This window comes from Rutidosis leptorrhynchoides, chromosome 4 (assembly GCF_046630445.1).
Source record: "Rutidosis leptorrhynchoides isolate AG116_Rl617_1_P2 chromosome 4, CSIRO_AGI_Rlap_v1, whole genome shotgun sequence".
Lineage (NCBI taxonomy): Eukaryota > Viridiplantae > Streptophyta > Magnoliopsida > Asterales > Asteraceae > Rutidosis > Rutidosis leptorrhynchoides.
The window spans coordinates 404,324,934-404,351,317 of record NC_092336.1 but is presented as its reverse complement, the minus strand read 5'-3'; the positions used below and the strand labels follow the sequence as shown (position 1 = coordinate 404,351,317).

The 26,384-nt window shown below is 32.6% G+C and overlaps 2 protein-coding genes across 2 annotated transcripts; both read right to left on the bottom strand.

Moving 5' to 3' along the window:
* Nucleotides 1–703: 703 nt before the first annotated feature.
* On the bottom strand, nt 704–18,128 carry LOC139841966 (uncharacterized). The gene is made up of 2 exons (XM_071832149.1): nt 17,672–18,128; nt 704–795 (listed from the first exon to the last, which is right to left on the bottom strand). Exons 1-2 carry the CDS (start codon nt 18,126–18,128, stop codon nt 704–706), a joined length of 549 nt encoding a protein of 182 aa, XP_071688250.1.
* Nucleotides 18,129–19,149: 1,021 nt separating this feature from the next.
* Nucleotides 19,150–22,823, bottom strand: LOC139844113 (N-carbamoylputrescine amidase). The gene is made up of 9 exons (XM_071834324.1): nt 22,673–22,823; nt 21,668–21,716; nt 21,376–21,467; nt 21,141–21,292; nt 21,000–21,046; nt 20,697–20,730; nt 20,061–20,227; nt 19,893–19,989; nt 19,150–19,490 (listed from the first exon to the last, which is right to left on the bottom strand). Exons 1-9 carry the CDS (start codon nt 22,753–22,755, stop codon nt 19,318–19,320), a joined length of 894 nt encoding a protein of 297 aa, XP_071690425.1. The 5' UTR covers nt 22,756–22,823; the 3' UTR covers nt 19,150–19,317.
* Between the last annotated feature and the right edge of the window lie 3,561 nt (nt 22,824–26,384).

Below are 26,384 nucleotides of genomic sequence, written 5' to 3'. Positions count from 1 at the left end.
AGTCATTCAATTCAATATTCACTATTGTGAGGCTTTTGAAAAGATTAGAAGAGTCAAAAAATAATTAAGTCATTACCCGTCGATTTGCGTTTAACTACCCATTGGTATATCAATATTAAGGTTCGAATTTTGAATAGCTAAGAACTTACAAATAACAAACTAAAAAAAAATAAAAATACTTTAATATAACTTTTCAATTTTTCATGATCGCCATACTTTGTAATTCATGAGACAACATATAATACTCGCCCTATTAGGATTACATGTTAATAAAAAACAAAAGTTACTCGATCTACTTTCTATAGTTTTATATATAGAAGTAACAAACAATCTAAAAAGGAGCTTATGCTTGTGCACTTAGAAGAACATCAAAGGTAAAACAGAACCCACAAATGAGTAAAAACTATTCAAGCATAAATATACACAAATTTACATATTAAAAGCTATTCAAGCATAAATATACACAAATGTCCAACTTCCCATCTCTAAAGCTTTTGCCATTTCTAACCGCCAGAAACCCATAGATCCAGCAACAATCTGTAAAGCTTTTGCCATTTCTACCGGCCACAACAATACTCAACAATATCGTTTAGGGAGTTTAAAAAATCCAGAAACCTAAAAATAATAATATAAGTAGACTCTACAAAATGCACTCAACACACCAAAGGCAACAATCAGTGACAGCAGAAAATAAACCGTCAAATTACCACAGAAGAGAAAAAACCTTCAACTCACAATTAAACTTATACAACCATCTGCAATCCATGACTGCCCTATGGAAGATAAAAACAGAAACTGCAAGACCATGAATTAAACATAATATAGATTAGAAAAAACGTAATGATGTAATTATAATGTGCATATGTTATCATAAAAACCTATATCATCCGGATCATGCAGCTAAACATGGTTAGAATTTTCATTGATGCACGCTATACCAACGACACATACCAAACAGCGGATAAACAAAGTGACTTTCAAACATTCAAAATAGGAAATATAGCTAAACCGATAAATAAACAGGATAAACATTAAAAAAAAATGACTAACATAAACTTACTGTTGAAGATATGTGTTCACCTGGCTTTTGTCACCAACCATTTTAGAAATTAGTGATTATGCCTGCCCATTTAGATATGTGTTAAATCACATGTAACTGAAAAATACCTTAAAATAATGGGTGAGAAGAATTGAGTCTTCCACCTGATCAAATGGATAATAAGGTTACAATCAGAATAGCACTTGAAAAGCTTAACATGAGATGTAAAAGTAAAAAACGAAAGATTATTCATTTCATTTAGTACCATACTTCTGGGAATAATATAGTATTGTTATCAATTAAAAAACAATGTTTGATTTGAGAATTACCTAACCTGCGGTTGTTTGTGGATTCAACCGAGGTAAATATAAACATCAGCTCCCAAAACGCCACCATCATCCGCACAAGGATCAAGCATAACATAATTTCAATTCAAGGCTTACATCAAGAATAAACACCCATAGCTTCTCTACCCTGACCAGGTAGAGAAGGCACACATTCATAAACATCGAGTTTAATGTATTTATTATGATTAGATTACATATAAATAAATAAACCCATCGACATTTATGAGCCCGTCCATTGGATGGCAGTTGAAAACCCCGTTAAATATTAGATGAGTGTTTATCTAATTGGTTGAATGATGGACATTTTATTAACTGTTAGAAAATATGGCATTATACATGATACAATAATAAACTCAAAAGTGGTGAATTACAAATAAATCTGCAATATGAAATTTGTGTTCCAGGAAAACGCACTCATTGTCAGTGTCGATGAGAATAAAGTGATTAAGCAAAGAAGTCATGGACAACAATGAAAACTACTGAATGGAAAATAAAAAAAATGACAATTCAATAAACTAATATGTAAATACCGACAAACGGGTCGAAAAGTTTTGCTATCATATCTGAAATAATAACTTATCTAGTTATATTTAACACGCTTATTGTTAATACCAAGATAGACAGAAATTTAGACAAAAGTAGTCTACTCCATCTCAATCCAGTCTCTTGGTTCGTGCCCGATAGTAAATATTTTGACATGTTAAAATTGAAATTGAGTAAAAGAAATCACATGGTATGTCTGAAATGGGTTTAAAAAAATTGGCAATGACACCACAATCAAAAGCAAACTTATATATTTCTACTACCCAAATTACTATTTGGAAAATTGCAAACTTTCTTATGAATCCCATGTAAAAAAAAAAAAAAAAAGGCTTAAACTTTTTATAAATTGAAAGAAAAAGATACAATTGAAATCTCTTGAAGTTTACACACTAATTAATACAACAGTAAGCCATAAAAAAAGAAAAGAAGTAAACATTGTAACCATAAATATGTTGTACCTTCAACGTTTAATTTGTAGCCACACCTCTAACACGATGTGCAAATGCAGAAATGTAATAGCAGTCGAATGTAAATGAACAGCAGATTAACTTGTTGTTGCTGCCACATGAAAGAACATTTAACAAACAAAAAGAGACAACATAGTTGATCCATGATAAATGACGAAAACATTATATGACATTCATAAAACAACAACATGAATTACAAATGACAATATAAGTAAATAGAGAATTACCATTTTGAACAGGTGGGGTAGTTGTAATATTTTAAGCAGCTCCAAAAGTGACAACATTCTAAAAAAGGGTCAATCAAAGGACTCAAACGACTGAAACCCCATACGAGAAACCCTGAATTTGAGCTTCATCTATCAATAAAAGAAATTCATAATCTCAGTCAACACATGGACATTTAGTTACATTTCAAATAAGAACCGAATCGTAAAAAAAAAAATGACATAGAACTTCAAAAAGTGTCCTGCTAATCATGCTTTGAGTACCTATAAACAGCCCGGTATAAGTGTATTCAAATGGAAAAAGTGTTACGAATCAATCATCAAATATAAAATATAAATCATGTAATTAGCCACTTTATAATTGTAACTTATCATTATGCATTCGGATTGAAACCTGATACTATATTACTTCAAACATACTTGTTGTCATGGTATATATAGTAAACAACTTAATAGTTAACAAAAAAATATAGATTACTTTATTACTTGCAAAAAATCCATTGACCAGCTTAAAGAAAAATAAAACCCAAGTCAAGCCACTAAGAAGTAAATGGGTAAAGATTACCATAACACAACAATCATGCAATAACCAAGCTCAAAATCTTATTGTAGAGAAACAACAATAATAGAAGACATGGACCTTTTTTACTAACCATCTAAACGTGCAATTTTTTTGTATCAGGTCTAAAAATCATCCAACAATCGTATACGTGTATTTTCTAGTATACACAAAAAAAATAAAAATAAACAAAACCAAGTCATCTCTCTAGAACTACTTCAACTTTCAACTATTTAATTTTGGCTAATGGCATATTAAAAAGCAAAGATACATGATCACCTATACTAAAACCATTTTGTAATGAAATAAAATATGAAAAGCATAAATACTTACTGGATAACAATGTCAAATTAAGGACCGATAGCATTACACATGTTCAATTTTCCATTCAAGTACACCACAATCTTAGAGGATCTAACCTTGACATCCATTGGTTCTTAAGGCTAAAATAGCCTATTATTTTCATAAGTGTAATCAAGTTAAGATGTAAACATAAGTAATCAATAAAATAAAATATTTTAGTGAGACATTAACACAAACACTTGGTGTGCAAATTTTTTTTTAAAACTTTGTAAACATATTTAAGTAAATGCAATTACAATGTAAAACCAAATCAAACTCTAAGTGTAACACAATGTCAATAAGAACAATATAATGAAGCGTATATAACTTGTATATACCTACAAACTGAAGTACTAAATCATACACAATCAACAAAATAACACTTTGAGGATAACCCGGCTTACTAACCAAAACTACATTACATTAAGAATAAGTAACAAATTCAATGATAACAACGTCAGTACATAACTACAACATAAGCTTTTAGGGAGATGATATCTGAACATATTCTTTTCAAAATTAGTTAATTAGTAAGTAATAAAAAAATAAAATTTTTGAGTACGACGAACTTAATTTTTATTGTCTTAAAATATTTTATAGTAAGTAACATTAAAACATTATAATAATAACTCGTGCAAATGTATTTGAAAAGTTGAAATTGAAAACCCAATCTGCAAACCCAAATACAAATTAATATCATATCCAAAATCGTAATTGAAGACCCAATTTGAAAAGTTGTTCAACCGATCTAAAATCAAAATCAAAACTGGAATATCAAAACTGCGATTGTGTTTTGTATATGATCGAGATCCACTTTCACACTGTTCAAAATTTGGTCAAGCTTGACCACCGGCGAACTGCTGTAGCAACCGTAGTTGTTACAACGACTATCCAATCGAATAAAGATGGAATGTCGGTCGCCACCACCGCACTGGTTTAACCACCACAGAATCAATCGTTTTTTTTATGCCATCTCCACTATTAATTACTTCTCTGAGAATCGCGAAGAAGGTAAATGATGATGTTAATATATAAAATTTGTACCGTTAGGTCGAGAAAAGGCAACGGATTTAGTGGTGGTTATGGAGATTTAAAATACGGCGGTAGGCCATGCTCGTCGGTGTAATCGTTGATGGGTTTTTTTTGTGGTTAGAGAGACAAAAGGGGGAAGTTGCAGACTTTGAAGAGTGTTTAATATCATGAGATGTTTCATTGGTCCAGGTGTAATTTTGTTAGAATTAAAAGAAGTAAGTGTTATAAATTAAAAACATCCACGTGGCATAATCAATCTAAATGAAATGACAGTCTGACAACTCAGACATAACTTTCACGCTTTGTAAAATGTAGAGATAATGTTAATGAAAACATGGTTTAACTGAATGATTTCAGTTCTAAATTATAAGGCATATAAAGATTTTTAATTTCATTTAACGGCTGAGAACATTATTAATAAAAATTAGCAAGGGGCTACAACACTACAAAAACAATACAGGTTTTTTTAACCAAATATTTCAATTTAGATCAACATTCTTATAACGCGACGAAAGCCAATTGAAAGAAGATAAAACAATATAATCTAACACTTCTAAAACTTGAAAGGATCAAAGATAGTGCCGTTTCTGAAGCGTCAAAAAATCCACAATATCGCATAGCAAATAACCTCAATGATAATGCCGCCTATTTGATGATTTCTGATGCGAAGACTTAATCCAATCCCACAATTTATCAAGTAACTAGTTTTATGAGCCCGTGCGTTGCACGGATATTGTAAATATATGTTTGTGAAAATGTCAAATTTATAACAATAGCATAAATATATATAAAGACGTAGTTTGTTGCAGATAAATACATTTAGTTCATGAGCCCGTGTATTGCACGATAGTTGAAAAGTATAATAAAAAGTGAAGTCGTTCTCATAAAAACTAATGAAATAGTACACGATTGATATATGAAATCGATTTACTTACACTTCTTTGTATACAAACTTGGTATAATTCTTTATATGAAATTGAACATTACTGGGAACACGATTTTATAGAATTAATTTTTATCTCTATCATGGACGAATAATTGTATTAACTACTCCGTATTTATTAAAAATATTGAAGTTTGTAAATGGGAGATTAAAGTTTCTATAGATAATGCAATTGTAGGTGATATGGAATGGATGGATTCTATTCTATCACTTAGAGTTCTCCGTATTAATTAAGAATTTATTTATTATTCGTATTAAATATAAATTTATTTTGTTAATAATATATAATGATATGATATTTTTATAGAATATAATATTATGTATGAAGTCATCTATTATACTTCGTATTATTAGTTTCTATATGGAACTATTATACTCCTTATATGATTAGTATTTGTGGGAACTTTTATTTTTATGGAAATAAATTGATACGTTTATTACTAAATATAAATTGAAAAATATATATCTTTTAATGATTATAATTAATTATTACTAAGAGATGGTGTTTTGTATACGGTGTAATCATAATTTAATTGAGAATTTATAAATATTTATAAGTATGGTAACTAAATTTCAACCTATATAAAAATTTAAGTGGGAAATATTATTTAAGTTAAGTTTAATTGAGAAATTGACACGTGTACAAATTTAATTCAGATTAATTAATAAGTTGACACATAGGATTATAAGCACGTGCTTTATAATAATGTATAGATAGATAGATAGATTTCCATTTAAGAAGGTTGATATCTATCCACGAAAACAATGTATTCCAAACATGTGTCACGATCTCGCATTCAAAAAAGACATGTTAGGAGATCTTTAACATATAAGGTACTTTAAATATCTGACAATTTTCCTCAAAGTTGGAGCAATGATGTTAATCATTCTAACTTGCCATGGATAAAATTAATTTGTATTTTTCTAACCGTCTTTGTGACAATGTAGGTTCTTCTGCTTATCTCTATGTTTCTCCATAATGCTCATGATAATATAAATCACCTCGATCGAAGAGCGCCCTAACACGAAACCATATTGGTTCTCTGAAACATTTGTTTCGCGTCGGAGCCTGGTCTCAACCACTTTCTCCCAAAGTTGCATAGTGTGACTAAGTAATTTTATATCTCTATAGTTACCACATATTTGAGCATCCCCCTATTCTCTAGATGGGAATAACCTTATTAAGTCTCCATTCCTTACACATTTTAGTACTACTAAACGTCTTGTTGAAAATACTTGTTAGCCACCTTACACCATCATCGCCAAGAAACCACCACGCCTCAATGGGGATTTGATCATGTACTACAAGTTTTATTTCTTCCCATATTTCTTAGTGTTGTTCTTACTTCCTCCTAATTGATCCTACTACGAAAATTATTATTCTGATATTGTCCTATATTCGTGTTCCCAGTTCTTCGCGGTGCCCGGGTCCTCCCCATACGAAAAGATATGAGAAATACTCTTCTCATCTTTTCCTAATTTCGTATCCTTTACTATGCTTTGACTGTAGTAACCCGTCCTTATCCCCCTGGACGAAATCAACAACATCTGGTTCCATTGCGATGATCGACTCCAAGTAATGTTCTTAACATGAGCAAATGCATAGCGGAAGACTTAATTCGTACCTGAGAATAACATGCTTTAAAATGTCAACATAAAGTTGGTGAGATATATAGGTTTGATGCTAACAGTGTTATAACTATGGACCACAAGATTTCATATATAAAAATATAATACACTCGCAAGTGTATAAAATTATTCTGCTTATGTTGAGGCCTCAGTAACCAACCTTAACAATAATATAATAAGTCATCTTCGCAAAGATGGATATGTACACTCGCAAGTGTATAAATAATCCTCGAAGTACTAAACATCCGCCCACTAGTTCTTATGTCTAGTGCAGCCTACTGAATGGGGGTGTTAAACCCGATAGATCTATCTTTAGGATTCGCGCTTACATGCTATTATAACATATAACTAAATTACCTAGCACATCAATCTGCAGAATATCATTTTTAATCACTTGTGTCCATAACGTAAATCATTTATAAAAACAGCGCATGTATACTCAGCCCAAAATATTTAAAGTTTAAAAGGGATCTATATACTCACCATACTGTATTTTGTAGTAAAAATACATATAACGACATCGAACAAGTATAGGGTTGGCCTCGGATTCACGAACCTATATCACGTATATATATTAATACATAATTGAAGTCAAATAATTTTTACCTATTAATTATATATTACTTATATAATAAATGGTAATGTCTTTTTAATATTTTATGTAACATTATTATAATTATGTATCAAAAAAATTTTATATGTATTTAAAGATATTGTTAATAATAATAATAATAATAAACTTGATAATTTAATAATAATGAAAATTTTAATAATAATAATAATAATAATAATAATAATAATAATAATAATAATAATATTAATAATAATATTAATGTAAAAGAATAACAATAATATTAATAATGATAAAGATAACTACCTCAAATGGTTAAAACAAATAATTGTACGTGACAAGACTCGAACTCTAGACCTCCTGCTCATATCCCAACACCTTTGACCATCAAACCATGTCTATTTTTCTGATTTAAATTCATCCAGATTAATTATAACCCGTACCATCGTCCTACCCATTCCATAACCCAAATTAACTCGGCCCAATAGTAATTTATCAACCACGGCCCAATCAAGAACTCGGCCTGTTTAACCTCTGGATTTCGGCCCATCCTAACACCCGAAAGCGGGATCGAATTACACAGAAGGGGAGTTCACAGCCATAAATAAAACAAATACTCCAACATTTTAATCTTGTGTGGGGTTGGTTTGAAAAAGAAATTAGTAGATACCTAGGTCTTTTACAGCTCAACATCCCACTATGTAATCTTTATTAAATCATATGCCTTCCACTTGTTATATTAAGTTTTGTGGAGTAGGTTAGTCAACAGAAGATAGTGTCATGATTGGAAAATGGCTCGGTGGTTGGTCTTGTATTTGTTTTAACCGAAAAAGTTTGTGATTTCCTTTTGAGTTTTTGGATCGTTCAATATAACTAAAGGAGGAGGTTATTTGGGTAGGTTGTGGTTGGTGATTCAACATGGTGATGATGTGTAGCGAGTAAACGGTTATAGTTGTCCACAGCGGGAGCAATCGTTGGTGGTGATTTGGGTTATTTGGGTGGTGGTGTAAAGGTGGTCACCGTGGCGGTTTCAAGTTGAATAGAGAACAAAACAATAATAATTTGCAATTGCAACCGATTGTAGCAATAGCAAGGGTTTATTTGAATCGAAGTAGAAGGAAGAAAATATATAAAGGAGACATACGGTAACGGTTTTTGGTTAGGGTTTACGTTGAATTCACTCAGAAGTATGAGAGAGATAGAGAGAGATAGAAGAGAGAAAGGTGTAATGGTTCAAGAAGATGAATTGGTTTTAGATGGTTGAGGTGATGATGATGGTTATGAGATAATTTTCTTGGTGGTGATGGTTAAATGATAGAGTGGTGGTTCAAGGTAAGAGGTGGCGGTTGAGATGGTTCACAATGGTGGGTTGTAGGTTTGAAGGTTTACGAAGAGTTAGAGGGAGAGAGAAAAGAGGGTTAGTCATTATATTTCGACTAAAACAGTAGAAACAACAATTAGCTGCAGCGTATCAGTGTTGATGATGATGATTCTTGTTTTGTTGGTTCGAAAAGGGAGTTGACGATGGTGGTGGATCGTGGTAGATTATGGTGAGTTCGAATAAGACTGCAAGTGACTAGATAATACTCTTGTATATATGTATATGTCTGCGAGATAATGGTGAAACGGGTTGCAGGAGATAGTTAGTTGTTCATAATGGTAGTGGTGATTAGAGATAGGAGGGAGCAGTAGTTCTTATTCGAGGGTTGCTAAGTAGGTGTTTATGTAGGAAGAAAGATGTCATTACTACCCTGTGGTCTCGATTATCAATTGTTTTATAGCTAAGTTGGCTCTACTGAAGGATTCCTTTCAGAATACAGATAATAGAATAAAAACAGATTACATTCTATCTCAATTGTACGATTGATTTTGTTGTTCCACAAAGTAGATGACAGAAAACAAAATTAGCAATAGTTTGAAAATGATCTTCAACAGAATACGTATATTATCTGTATTCATATACCGTATTTATTTATATATCATATATCTGTTATATATCTGTATGTATATATGTATATATCATACTAGATTTTGTATTATTACATAATAACATGTATCTTTTAATAAATAAAAAAAATATATTAAGAATACCACTACCTATATAAATATAATGATAATAATATTAATAATAATTTTATCAATTTAATACTAATAGTAATAATAATATCGATTAATAAAGTGTACTAGAAAATATTGATATAATAATATTTATAATATAAATAAATAAAAAAAATAAGTTTAATAATTATTAATTGAATAATTTAATAGTACTAATAACATTAATAATAATTTATTAATAATAACAAATAAATAATAATAAGAATACTGATAATATTAATCATAAATAGTAATGTTCATAGTAATAAATAATTGATACCAAAATACTAATACAAATATCAATGTGAATGTAACAATAATCATATATCCTATAATAACTAGTATTAAACTTTGTAATTTCAATTTATATATTTATTTATTATTTTTTTTTTTTTATTTTTTTTTTTATTTATTTATTTTTTTTACACATATATATATATATATATATATATATATATATTTACACACCATTGTTCGTGAATCGTCAGGCATGGTTAAAGGGTAACTGATTATAGATTTTAAACTTTCTAGACTCAACATTAGGGTTTTTGCTTATCGTGTCGGAAACATATAGAAGATAAGGTTTAAATTTGGTCGGAAATTTCTGGGTCGTTACAGTACCCACCCGTTAAAGAAATTTCGTCCCCGAAATTTGGTAGAGGTTGTCATAAATAACAATATGAATGTTTTCATGACGAATATGGGGTAATAATGAAGTTTTATCATTATTGAGAGGTATAGATAAAACGATTCGATCAAGTGAAGCGTACGAATGAAGCTATCACAAAAATAAAATGGGTAAATATGAAATTGTTTTAACCGATGACGTAGTTATGATTGATTTCTGGAATTTAAGGAAAGAAAATCTTCGTAATAGGATCTAGTTCTGCGGCGATTTAGGAAATCAAAATCTTCTTTGATTAAAGCAATAATCTGTTCTGATTTCTCTGTCGGATATATTGCTATAAATCCACCCCTTCGTTTTCCTTATCCCCACACCTTTTATTCTTTCTTCCTCTACTCATTCTTAATATGCTCCATCCAATCCTGATTCTTATTATACTTCTAACTTTCATAACTTTCATTCTCCTCTTTCATCTGCCGTCAGCAGAATCTATTTACTTTTATGCTTTCTTTGGAATTATAATGTTTCTAATTCTCCCGTGTCTTTTCGTTGCAATACGTATTGATATACATGGTTTGTAGTTTCTGGGTGGTTGTTGGGTTTTATATCTTCCCTTTTATTTCGATATTCCTACTTCTGTCTTCTATAATCATTGTCATTTATAGTTAATGCTTTCTTCTATTTGCTGCGATCTATAGTCAAATTTTTATCTCGAAGCTTCATTCTTTCGTTTCCTCTTCTTGTGTTTAAGCGTCTCTTGTAATGGTCCGGAATTCGTAGGTATGAGATTTAGAATGAACATAGCTAATATCTTAAGAAAGAAAGGGTATCGGCAAAATTTTGATTTGTTAAATTACCAGAATACCCTAGAAAAGATAGAACTATCAAGACGATATGTTCCTAATACATTTGGGAATTGGATAGAATGTAAGAGCCGTGTAACATGGCACATGATGATGGTACTGCGAATCATCACATTCCATTAGAAACTTAACATAACTTACTGTATTATAATGAAGTTGATCAAGTTTCATTATATTATACTAATTCATGCGTCAGTTCCTAACACTATTTCAAAACATTTATATTTTAAATTCGAAGGTTTCAGAATTTAGAAACTAACACAGTTTCTTTTATGATGTGATGCAGATAGCTTGAGAAAATAGATGATTTCCGATAAGAATAGTTATAAAAATATCTTCAGAAACATTGAGGATATTTATAATGAAAGATATGATAATATCTTGGAACTTCTAATGCCGAAGGATGATGATGAAGAATAGTGTCAGCAAAGGTTTTAGAGTAAGGAGTAGGGTATGTACTAAGGATTTCAGCAGGCACTGAATCTTTTAAATTCTTTGAAGTCAAACTTATTCTTTGTGATTTGTCCATGGCTTACTTCATAGTTTCGCATAATCCGCTTTTTGATACTAAATTTTCTATTGAGTGTTTCCAATACTCCTTTCTGTATCATTAAACTTTTGGCCGTTTAGACCATCAACCACTTCCCTGTTTCCTCTGCATTTAATGCTACGATATCTGAATCATCGGTTGTTAACCCGAGGTGGTTTCAGGAGAACTGTGTTTTTAGATGATTAAATGCTAATGATAGTAGGGTGGAACATAAAAGATTTTCCGGTAACGAAGGCGAAAAGACAACGTATATATTTCGAAGTTATAATAAGACTAGTCTTGCTGAGAAGTCGAAGTTAACTTGCTGGAGCTGTGACAAAATTTGGCTACTTTGAAAAGGAGTCATAAGGTTGCTTTTGCTAATAATTGATAAAGGATTCGACGAGATTACGGATTAAACTCTGATTTTGGATTCGAGAGTTTTTCAGGTGCATAAATCTTTCCTTTCGTAGATGAAGTGCGGTTGATTCAACTTCTCGGTTGAGGTGTTTTCAAGAATCATGAAAGATTTGAACATGGATTGGAATCGTAAAGATTTAAATGAGGTTTAAGATGAAATCAAGTGGCAAACTTGAAGAATTGTTTAGTTTCATATGTTATAATTAATATTTTAATTCATTTTTTTAATTGTCCAATGTTGATAGTCCCAATCGATAGTCCACAGTTAACAGTACAATAATTCATATATAATTTAATTTATAATATTCGAATTAATTAATACGTATCGTGACCCGTGTACATGTCTCAGACTCGATCACAACTCAAAGTATATATATTATTTGAGAATCAACCTCAACCCTGTATAGCTAACTCCCGCATTACTGCATATAGAGTGTCTATGGTTATTCCAAATAATATATATAGATGCGTCGATATGATATGTCAAAACCTTGTATACGTGTCCCGATATTTAAAGTGCGTAAAATAAATAACAGAAATTAAATGACGATAAATTAAATGCGTAAAGTAAATAACAGAAATTAAATGACGATAAATAAAATTGCGATAATTAAATTGCGATAAATAAAATGTAATCAGTTAGCTAGGAACAGTTAGCTGGAACAGTTAGCGTGGATTCTTAACAAAATTTCAATTAGTTAATTCGTTTGTTTCTAACAATTTTTATTTTGTCCAATGTTTTCTTCATTATGCCACTTGTTGGATTCTGATAGGTCAAAATCCAAATATGAAATTTAAATGGAAATGGTTATTTTGTGGTGAATGGATACGTATATCGGTGGTTGTACATAGGATAGTAAATGACCGTTGAATCAGCTTCGAAGAATGTACATTGTAACTTATTAATGTGAAATCTGAATATTCCTCGGGTATTACCTACCCGTTATAATATTTTCACAATTAACACTTTGTACTAAAGAATTTTTAATTACAATCTTTATGAAAACATATATACATATATATTTTATTCAGATGCAATCATGGATTTAATGAGTTAATATGATATTAACTCATCTGATTTACCGTTAGAACAAGAATATATAATCTCTAAAACATTAGAGGTTACATAATCGCTATGTCGAACTAACATAAATGATGTAGAACGTCATGTAGAACGATGATCATACTCTAAATACAGATGGTAATATTGAGGCGTGTGATGTTGATATTCGAGGTACAGATTGTGATGTTGAGAGTTACGGCGCGGTTATGGTTTAGGGATGATAAGGGTACTGTCGACGTCGATGATGGTGGTACTGATTATGTTGCTGGTGCTGTTGCTGGTGGTCGTAACCTTCGCACCAGGTTCTCCAAAGTCGTCACACGAGCGCGAAGTTCGTTAATTTCTGCTAGTACATCGGGATGATTGACAGTTGGAGTAAGCGAATGAACAAGATCCAAAATGTAGGATAGTATATAATCGTGACGAGATACTCGAGAAATAAGAGAGAAAATGGTTTCTCGAACATGTTCGCTGATAAGTAATTCAGGTTCATCGCCAAGAGGACAATTTGGTGGATGGAAGGGATCTTCGATGTGAAATGATTTTCGATTATATGATGATATTCTAACTTCATAGAATATCTATATATTTAATACTAAAGATTTCATAAACTACAGAGGAACCTACAGCATATGTCAGGCAAGTCTACAGATGCGCCAAGATATGAATTTTGTCTATACACTATCGATGCACTAAATGCAGTAAGACGTGTCTAGACTTATGAATGATAAGCAGAAAATTCCCTAGGGATGATAAGCAGATGATTTCCGACTAGAATGATAAGCAAAACTTTTTGACAGGCAGACACGGTCGAAGTCCAGACTCACTACTGTATCCTAACAACTACTAGTCAGACACACTAATGCAAGGCCTGGTTCACTAAGACCAACGCTCTGATACCATCTGTAGTAACCCGTCCTTATCCCCCTGGACGAAATCAACAACATCTGGTTCCATTGCGATGATCGACTCCAAGTAATGTTCTTAACATGAGCAAATGCACAGCGGAAGACTTAATTCGTACCTGAGAATAACATGCTTTAAAATGTCAACATAAAGTTGGTGAGATATATAGGTTTGATGCTAACAGTGTTATAACTATGGACCACAAGATTTCATATATAAAAATATAATACACTCGCAAGTGTATAAAATTATTCTGCTTATGTTGAGGCCTCAGTAACCAACCTTAACAATAATATAATAAGTCATCTTCGCAAAGATGGATATGTACACTCGCAAGTGTATAAATAATCCTCGAAGTACTAAACATCCGCCCACTAGTTCTTATGTCTAGTGCAGCCTACTGAATGGGGGTGTTAAACCCGATAGATCTATCTTTAGGATTCGCGCTTACATGCTATTATAACATATAACTAAATTACCTAGCACATCAATCTGCAGAATATCATTTTTAATCACTTGTGTCCATAACGTAAATCATTTATAAAAACAGCGCATGTATACTCAGCCCAAAATATTTAAAGTTTAAAAGGGATCTATATACTCACCATACTGTATTTTGTAGTAAAAATACATATAACGACATCGAACAAGTATAGGGTTGGCCTCGGATTCACGAACCTATATCACGTATATATATTAATACATAATTGAAGTCAAATAATTTTTACCTATTAATTATATATTACTTATATAATAAATGGTAATGTCTTTTTAATATTTTATGTAACATTATTATAATTATGTATCAAAAAAATTTTATATGTATTTAAAGATATTGTTAATAATAATAATAATAATAAACTTGATAATTTAATAATAATGAAAATTTTAATAATAATAATAATAATAATAATAATAATAATAATAATAATAATGATAATATTAATAATAATATTAATGTAAAAGAATAACAATAATATTAATAATGATAAAGATAACTACCTCAAATGGTTAAAACAAATAATTGTACGTGACAAGACTCGAACTCTAGACCTCCTGCTCATATCCCAACACCTTTGACCATCAAACCATGTCTATTTTTCTGATTTAAATTCATCCAGATTAATTATAACCCGTACCATCGTCCTACCCATTCCATAACCCAAATTAACTCGGCCCAATAGTAATTTATCAACCACGGCCCAATCAAGAACTCGGCCTGTTTAACCTCTGGATTTCGGCCCATCCTAACACCCGGAAGCGGGATCGAATTACACAGAAGGGGAGTTCACAGCCATAAATAAAACAAATACTCCAACATTTTAATCTTGTGTGGGGTTGGTTTGAAAAAGAAATTAGTAGATACCTAGGTCTTTTACAGCTCAACATCCCACTATGTAATCTTTATTAAATCATATGCCTTCCACTTGTTATATTAAGTTTTGTGGAGTAGGTTAGTCAACAGAAGATAGTGTCATGATTGGAAAATGGCTCGGTGGTTGGTCTTGTATTTGTTTTAACCGAAAAAGTTTGTGATTTCCTTTTGAGTTTTTGGATCGTTCAATATAACTAAAGGAGGAGGTTATTTGGGTAGGTTGTGGTTGGTGATTCAACATGGTGATGATGTGTAGCGAGTAAACGGTTATAGTTGTCCACAGCGGGAGCAATCGTTGGTGGTGATTTGGGTTATTTGGGTGGTGGTGTAAAGGTGGTCACCGTGGCGGTTTCAAGTTGAATAGAGAACAAAACAATAATAATTTGCAATTGCAACCGATTGTAGCAATAGCAAGGGTTTATTTGAATCGAAGTAGAAGGAAGAAAATATATAAAGGAGACATACGGTAACGGTTTTTGGTTAGGGTTTACGTTGAATTCACTCAGAAGTATGAGAGAGATAGAGAGAGATAGAAGAGAGAAAGGTGTAATGGTTCAAGAAGATGAATTGGTTTTAGATGGTTGAGGTGATGATGATGGTTATGAGATAATTTTCTTGGTGGTGATGGTTAAATGATAGAGTGGTGGTTCAAGGTAAGAGGTGGCGGTTGAGATGGTTCACAATGGTGGGTTGTAGGTTTGAAGGTTTACGAAGAGTTAGAGGGAGAGAGAAAAGAGGGTTAGTCATTATATTTCGACTAAAACAGTAGAAACAACAATTAGCTGCAGCGTATCAGTGTTGATGATGATGATTCTTGTTTTGTTGGTTCGAAAAGGGAGTTGACGATGGTGGTGGATCGTGGTAGATTATGGTGAGTTCGAATAAGACTGCAAGTGACTAGATAATACTCTTGTATATATGTATATGTCTGCGAGATAATGGTGAAACGGGTTGCAGGAGATAGTTAGTTGTTCATAATGGTAGTGGTGATTAGAGATAGGAGGGAGCAGTAGTTCTTATTCGAGGGTTGCTAAGTAGGTGTTTATGTAGGAAGAAAGATGTCATTACTACCCTGTGGTCTCGATTATCAATTGTTTTATAGCTAAGTTGGCTCTACTGAAGGATTCCTTTCAGAATACAGATAATAGAATAAAAACAGATTACATTCTATCTCAATTGTACGATTGATTTTGTTGTTCCACAAAGTAGATGACAGAAAACAAAATTTGCAATAGTTTGAAAATGATCTTCAACAGAATACGTATATTATCTGTATTCATATACCGTATTTATTTATATATCATATATCTGTTATATATCTGTATGTATATATGTATATATCATACTAGATTTTGTATTATTACATAATAACATGTATCTTTTAATAAATAAAAAAAATATATTAAGAATACCACTACCTATATAAATATAATGATAATAATATTAATAATAATTTTATCAATTTAATACTAATAGTAATAATAATATCGATTAATAAAGTGTACTAGAAAATATTGATACAATAATATTTATAATATAAATAAATAAAAAAAATAAGTTTAATAATTATTAATTGAATAATTTAATAGTACTAATAACATTAATAATAATTTATTAATAATAACAAATAAATAATAATAAGAATACTGATAATATTAATCATAAATAGTAATGTTCATAGTAATAAATAATTGATACCAAAATACTAATACAAATATCAATGTGAATGTAACAATAATCATATATCCTATAATAACTAGTATTAAACTTTGTAATTTCAATTTATATATTTATTTATTATTTTTTTTTTTTATTTTTTTTTATTTATTTATTTTTTTTACACATATATATATATATATATATATATATATATATATATATATATATATATATATATATATATATATATATATATATATATATATATATATATATATATATTTACACACCATTGTTCGTGAATCGTCAGGCATGGTTAAAGGGTAACTGATTATAGATTTTAAACTTTCTAGACTCAACATTAGGGTTTTTGCTTATCGTGTCGGAAACATATAGAAGATAAGGTTTAAATTTGGTCGGAAATTTCTGGGTCGTTACATTGACCAACTCCATCTTTGATATATCTAATGTTATCTAGATCCCTTCTCCTTCGTTCCCTAGCTTTGGCTATCCTATCGGTATCATTTGCTCCCTTTTTAGAGTTTAGTTTTCTATACAAATATTCATATGCTTTTTCTTTTACAAGTGAACTACTTTCTTTGCTTCTCTTTTGGCTTCTATATCTCTCTTTAACCTTGGTAACATCGACAAATGTCTCATCCCGGATAGTGATGAGCTCCAAAAAGCTGAGCTGCTTAACCGCGACTTTGGTTTGGACCTCGTCACTAAGCCTCCATGATTCTCTACATGACTTATGTCCTCGCGATGTTCCATCAACCACACAGAAGGATTCCTTGGCTACCTCTTTGATGGTATACGCCAAACTATTCCACATCCGATCCGTGTTGACATGTGTTGCATCTGCAACTTCAACATCAACTCTTTCAGCAACCATAGCTCTAAAAGTCTCCACCTTATACTCGTTCAAGTTTTCCAACGCATTCTAGGTTGGGTGGCCCTCACTCTCGTGTCTGCCCGTCTTTGGAGAACTAAATCCATGACCAACAGTGTTAGGAGGGACAAGTCCAGGCTGTCAGGACCGGACTTTACATGCTCCACATGTGCTAAGGTCACCCTTGCAAAACAACAAATAGTCGATCTCGGTATTGTGACTCTCACTATGGAAAGTAGCTAACTAGGCATGTCTTCTTTGAAAAAAGAGCTTACAACTACCAAATCGTGAGCAACGACAAACTCAAGAATTGAGCGACCGTCTTCATTTCTAAGTTCTAACACCGTATCCAAAGCCAGCGTGTATCCCCATATATCCCTCTGCATCCGTTTCTATATGCCCATTAAGATCGCCTCCTACAAGCAATCCATGTTCACTCGGACACCCCCTCACAACCATGTCTAACGATTCCCAAAAGCATCTGCTTTCTACTACTCCTAAACCTACATGAGGTGGTTAGGCACTAATGATCGTGTAAGTCTCCTCCTGAATTATTAACCTAACCGACATAATCATATCGCTATAGCTACTCACATCAACAATATAATCCTTATAACGGGATCCTATAATAACTCCTCCCCCATTTTGTGTTATCCTACAAGCCTAGTACCACAACATGTAATCATTAATCTCTTTACCCCTATACCCTTCCATCTAATCTCTAAGACACACAATATGTCCACTTTACGCTTTAAGTAATGTATTCACAAGCTCATGAGATTTGCTAGTCAAAGTTTCTACATTCCAGCTACCCACTCTAATCCTAACCGGATTTCCTCTACTCCCTCAAGACCTTTCCGTCCATAAGCTAGTAGGACATGACCTCAAGTAACCATGCATACGTGAACCATGCATACGTGAAGAGTTTATCTTACCTTATATAGGAAACCAACAAAAACACCTAGCAAAAGTAATAATCTGATAATAACAATAATATACTAAGCAGCAAAAAATTTAGGATAATAATTAAGAATAATAAAAGCAATAACAATAATCTTATAAGTTTACAAAAATGCAAATTATAAGTTAACTACTACAAGAAAGGATGATGCCATCTAATGTCAATCAAGAAAGGATGCTGCCATCTAATGTCAATTATTGAACTGTTTGAAAGCTTAATTGTAATGGGCAATCAAGATAGGATGTTGCCATCTAATGTCAATAGAACCTTGTATAGATCTGGGCGTCGATCTCGAAAGATCCCCCAGCTATGTCTCTTAATCTTTATTTGATCGAGGTCGAAAGTTGCTACAAGAACTGCTTCATCTTTATCATTAGCAACTTCAATTATTTCTCCAGCAGGTCCTGTTCAGTATATCCATGTTCAGAAACTGGTCATTAGGGTGTGTGATAACTAAACACAGCAACTTCAACCCATATACTTAAAAATGAGTTGGGTTACGTTTTCATACCTGAAGGGACGTACATGTAAATTCGCAAAAGATAACCAGAAACAAGTCGAAAAGGTAGAAAGTGACCATAATATTCATAAATTTGATTCTTGTTAACATTATATAGTTTTTGGGATGTAAATTGCACAAACTGTTTTCAAATATTTGGGACTGTAGGATTTCGGGACAACCCACCCTTTTCAACAAGTATCACACTATTACCCATATTGACCCATAACCCTACCTGTCCATTTTACTACGTCTAAATATTATTAATCACAGATGGAGTACTGCAGCAAAATCCAGAAATGAATACCTGCTATAAAGGAGTTGCCATAGAATGTGATTGCACTTTTACCATGTTCTGTTTGGATGACCTCTTTACCTATGCGATTTGAGGCTACAAGAGGTACCTGAAAAAGAATAATAAAAGTTAGTAAAAAATAAAAAAGGGATTTAGTTTTGATATTTACTTGTGACTCACCAAATTAGCTCCTGCATGCCCTTGCATCACTCGTTTCCAATGGTCCCGCGAATCAAGACCTTCATCTTGAGGTTCCGAACCAATGGCAGTAGGATAAAACAGGATCTCTGCACCTTGAAGAACCATAGCTCGAGCTGCTTCAGGAAACCACTGGTCCCAGCATATTGCTGACAAAAAAGATGTATGTTCAGTTGAAGCAATGCTTTCAAGTGTATGCAATTAATCCTTCCAGAAAGGAGACCAGAATTGATATTAGAGGGTCGCAAAATGGGTAATCTTATGCAGCACTTTAACTGGGCTGGGAAAAATCTTTACTTATGTATTAGCGTGTCAAAATTGGATTACACAAACTATGCTATTTCAGTAGAAGTAAAAATCATTATTTACTAAAAAGAATTGTAAGGTTTTACACATAAATTTATATGTGCAAGACTTTCAACGTGCTTGACCAATTTCCTTTATAGCTAATATTTCAGTACACTCGTCTGACACGTTATAGATAAAAAAATATGGACATATTCGTAAGTGAATGGGTCAACACTGCCAACTCTAATAGAAATGCATCTCCTGATTCGAATGGATACAGCATGAAGTTAGTCAAATGTTGGTGTGTGCAAGATAAAAAAAAATGCGTACCCACACCGATCTTTGCGAATTTAGTTTGGAACACCTGTACACAGCCATCAATGTATGTATGGTAAGTACAATAATTCTATATTAGATTAGATAGAGAACTGAGTCTTGTCTTTATAATTGGAATACGCCCATTACAGTTCATAAAATATGTCAAGTTTCAGCTTCTAGCGCCATAAAGATAAGTTTAAGGGAAATGTACTAATTTTTAAATATCCAATTAGAAGATAATAACTACATGAAACTAAAATGGTTAGGAAGTCAAAAGTGGATATTTAATATGAAGCATGAATGTCTAAAACTCACCTTGAAGCCAGTGTCACCGGGATTGAAGTAGAACTTCTCCTCGTATCCTGAAAAAACAGGGTTATGTTAATTAAAAAAATCGGAACGAAATATATATATATTGAATTATTATAGGTGATCTACTTATCATATATACAATACCAGGTCCATCAGGAATATGAGATTTTCTATATAGTCCAAGATCGGTCCCGTCAGCATCGATTATGGCGATAGAGTTATAATGTGCATTATTTGCCTCCTCAAAGAAGCTGACAGGTATAACAACTCCTAATTCCTTTGCAAGTTCTTGCATCCTGAAAAAATAAATTTATGATGTAATCACGTGATTCAAGTGAGGTTTAAAATAATATACGATCACATATGGTTATGTGTCAACCTCAAAATTGTGGGATGATCCTTATACGGTTTTGCTCGTTGAATAAAGTCTTCCCTTTGTGCTTGACAAAAATAATAGCCCTCAAACAATTCCTGTTGAAGGTAAGACATATTTAAATTTAAACTTTCAATAAATAGAACACCATAAGAGGGGCAGAATAAACCTCGTTGAATAACATTTTACTTCGATCAAAATAAGTTGTTTAGGTACTTACGGTCATAAAAGATGTTCAATTTACTAATTAGGAATTCACATATATACTCCGAAATATTCTCTATTTCATAAATCAAACCTGAATAAGGATGATATTAGCACCCTTCTCATGAGCAGATCTCACTAGCCTGCGATTCAAAACATTCTTTAAAGACAATGCATTCAACAAATGAATTTCACATTCAAATCGACTACTCCTTATAACATGATGAACTAAATATCTTACCTCCAAATACGCTCACGTATCTAATATAGTTTCACCTCTTGCTTGTATGTGTATTTTTAATTAACAAACAACTTTTCACCTCACAAAACTTGTTACTGGACGCAGCAGCCATTTATTTAAGCTGCGACATCAACCTAACCGCCATTGGTATATCATTTTAATAGTTTAATGACTTTTAACGTTAGACCAAATAAACTTTAATCACAACTATAAAACTAAGTGAACAAATCCACAGTGTTATCTAAGGGTGTGTTTGTTTACCTCTTAGGTTCAGCGCTGAACGCTGAACCATTCAGCATTCAACGCGTTTATTTCTGACATCTAAATGGCATATGATGTTGAATGGTTCAGCATTAATGTTGAACCATTCAGAGTTAAAACAAGCACCTAAATTTTCTATAATATCCTTCTCAAATCATAACCAGAACACTTATCAAACAAATACATTGATTTTTTTATTCATCAAACACGTTAATAAGGTAATTTTAACCAAATCATATCGCTCATTCATTATGATTATCAAACATAAGTTTATACAGACTTTGATTCATTCAGACTATAGACTATGAACCATTCAGCGCTAAATCATTAAGTTTTAACAAACGCAGTCTAAATCAATACGCAAATTTATTGAAATCAAAGTTTATCAGACGCAATATAAATCAATACGCAGTCTAAAGGACTACAAATTAGTCAAATTCAACAATAGTTTTATGAATTTAAACACTTCAAATCAACAAGCAGTTAGGTTTAAGTTGATAGATACGTAAGTATAAATAAATAGCAACGGTCAAAATTGATACCCTAGGGTTTAAGTAGTGAAATTGAAAATGGATGATATATTAGAAAAAAGTAAACCGTTCAGCGGTGTTAACGTTGGTGGCGACATCGTCGGAACAAGCAAATTGAAGAGCTGCAACTGCCACTTTCCGCCCTGCCATTTTTATTTTTATTTTAAACTTTAATTTCCGGTGAAAATGGAGGAATATAAAAGTTTGCTGATTTTGGATGTTTGACGCATAACAGCTTTAAACCTTACAACGCTTTTATATGTTATTTTAGAAATTTAATAGGTTCTTTTGATTTTTATTTTTATTTCTTTTTATTTGACTTAATTTTACTCCTCGTCCCTGAGGTTTTGACTCCTCGTCTTTTATCTATTTTTTCTGCATTCCTCGTCCCTAATATATTTACTTTATATATTCCTCATCCTTCCGTCCAATTGTCGTCAATTTCAACCGTTAAATACAGTCATGTGCAAGTCATGTGAGGGTATTTTCGTCTTTTCATGTTTAAAACACCTAATTCAATTTTATTCTCCTACAGTAAAACCACTTTTCTTAACAAATAGCTCCTTTCCAAGAATAAAAGGTCATATATCTCCATTAAAATCGATGTAAACACTTGGGAAGTTTTCAGATCTGAAATCAAACTCTAAAATCTATTCAAAAAAAGTGTTCAGATCTGAAATACGTGTTCAGATCTGAAATAGATTCAAAGAATATGATCAGATCTGAAATACAATTACAAGATTCAGACGACAGTTGCTGGTTTCCGATAGTGGAGGCGGTGGTTTGCAATGGTTGCTGGTTTCCGACAGTTGCCGCCCTAAACCACAAGCCCTTCAACCCGATGGTGGCAGTGATGATTGTTGTATTTTTTTTGTGTGGATGTGTTTGTCACTAGATATATTTGTAGATAGAAGCAGACAACGAATGTGTTAGTGTTGGACACTGACTCAATTCCATATTGAGTTGTCCACTTGGCTACCTAATAATTATGCACATGTTTCTCTATTATCTTGAAAGATTGGAAGTCAAAAGAAAGGAGCCATGTACTATTGGTTTGAAGGCTTTGTTTAAAACATGTTTTTTGAACAAATGAAGGTAGGCCACACTTGCATTCACACATAAATTCATATGGCTCATTTCAAGTATAAAAGGCAATGCTTGGAACCTCATTTGATCATCCCATTCTTCACATCTAAAATCTCATATCAAAATACTTGAAAGAATTTACTAATAACTCTTGTAAGGAGTATTGTAAGAAATAGAGAGAGTATAGAATTGTTAAATAAAATTCTATACGAGTGAGTTATGAGGGAAGTGTAATAATCTAGTGAGTGGTCCAAATACTTTGTTAGTATTTTCGGAGCCTAGATTGAGTGATACATTGTAACCTCGGGTTTGCCATATTTGCTAGTAAAATTCATCTCTGCTTCCGTCCGTGGACTAGGCCTCACGCCGAACCACGTAAATCATTGTGTCTTTATTTATAGCTTAATTGTTCTATTAATTTCTCGGGTCTTGATAGCGTATAAATCACAACAAACTGGTATCAGAGCTATAGCTGTGATTAAATATACAAGATGACGATAATAAGGTCCGACGTAGAGAAGTTTAATGGCCAGAACGATTTTGGTCTTTGGCGAATGAAGATGCGGGCTCTACTGAGCCAACTAGGTTATTTGTTAGCTTTGAAAGGGAGAGAACATCTACCCGAAAAGTTGACAGATGAAGAGAAGGATGAACTTCTGAAAAAGGCACACGGCATGATTATTCTAAATCTTGCCGATTGTGTGCTTAGAGAAGTTGCGGTTGAAACCACACCGGCTGAACTTTGAAAACAGCTAGAAACTCTATATATGACTAAGAGTCTAACGAACCGGTTGTATATGAAACAACGATTGTATACTCTTCGGATGAAAGAAGGTTCACTAAATGATCACATCGATGAGTTCAATAAAATAATTTTGGACTTGAATAATATTGGTGTGAAAATTGATGATGAAGATCAATCGTTAATTTTCTTATGTTCCTTGCCAAAATCATATGAGCATTTGGTTACAATTCTACTATATAGTAAAGATACTATCTTGTAACGACCCACACCAAACCACTATCGAACCCGCGGAAAATACCAAAAAAAAAAATTGATTGTTCAGCTAATGGCGCGGCGCGCTGATCTGGTCTGTCCAAAAAGTCTTCAAATGCTAAAAAGATTGGCCACTTCCCGACATAATTAGACAAAACGCTTTTAACAACACACTCAAATATGTACAACTAACACTTTTCAAACATAAAATAAGTTTTACAAAGCGGGGCCCACAACGGCCGTTTTACGAGTTTAATACATAACGAGAGTTTCGACCGCAAAAGTTTAAATACCAAACGACCCTACGAGCATGGTGTTTGGGGTTAAACTACCCAAGTCTCGGTCAAACCCCAAAGGCTAATCTCTCCAAAAGCGTCCCCTAACACGACGGGATCTCTACTCCAAACAAACGCCCTTACCTTTGTCCATACCTGAGCCTATAAAAAGGTAAACAACTAGAGGGTAAGCAAAGCTTAGTGAATGCAATAATTACACATACATATATATAACTCATCTATTTGCAATCACATTCACCAAATACCTCATATGACCTTGTAACTCAATTAGCATGTCATCGTACCCAAAACACTTAACAAGTCGTACATTATCACAAAACCGCATTAGCATATACTCAACACAATGTATATATATATATATATATATATATATATATATATATATATATATATATATATATATATATATATATATATATATATATATATATATAAACAATATGCTAAATAATCGACAATCTCAATATGGTTAACCATAAACGCTATGGTGCTACCGGCTCGTGGTTCACACCATACGCAATTGAGTCATACTCTTTTATAGTGCTACCGGCTCGTGGTTCACACTCGATGCTACCGGATCGTGGTTCGCATCTTATTTTATAGTGCTACCGGCTCGTGGTTCACACTCGATGCTCCCGGCTCGTGGTTCACATCTTATTTTATAGTGCTACCGGCTAGTGGTTCACACTCGATGCTACCGGCTCGTGGTTCATATCTTATTTTATAGTGCTACCGGCTCGTGGTTCACACTCGATGCTACCGGCTCGTGGTTCACATCTTATTTTATAGTGCTACCGGCTCGTGGTTCACACTCGATGCTACCGGCTCGTGGTTCACATCTTATCGCACACATGTTATGGCACTACCGGCTCGATGGTTCATACCATAACACCCACAAATAAACGCGTCATATACACATACGTATAATTACTCCACTCACCTCAAAATCTCTTGTGAAAGATAATCAAGCTCGGAAATCTTCAATGTAACGTACCTATTACATTATACATAATATCAATCACAAACTCAAGTTGGTCAACCAACTAAAACTCCATTCTAGTGTTATCTTGACACATGGTGCAATTTCGACCCATTTGCAACCCTAACCCTAATATTTGGGTTAACATTCCTAAAACCCTAATCATTATCCAAGTTAGGTCCTAAGACACTTTTCAATACAAAGTTTATGCATCAAACACATACATTTACCCATTTAGGTCCATCATGACCCATTTGACCATTTAAAGTCAATACACCCATTTCGGGTCACCCATTAACCCACTTAACACCCATTTACATATATATAAGTGTGCTAGTACTTTAACTAACCAATTTAGGCTCATAAACATAGTTTAATACTTTGAAAACCCTAGTTAGTTATCTTTGGGTCTACATAACCC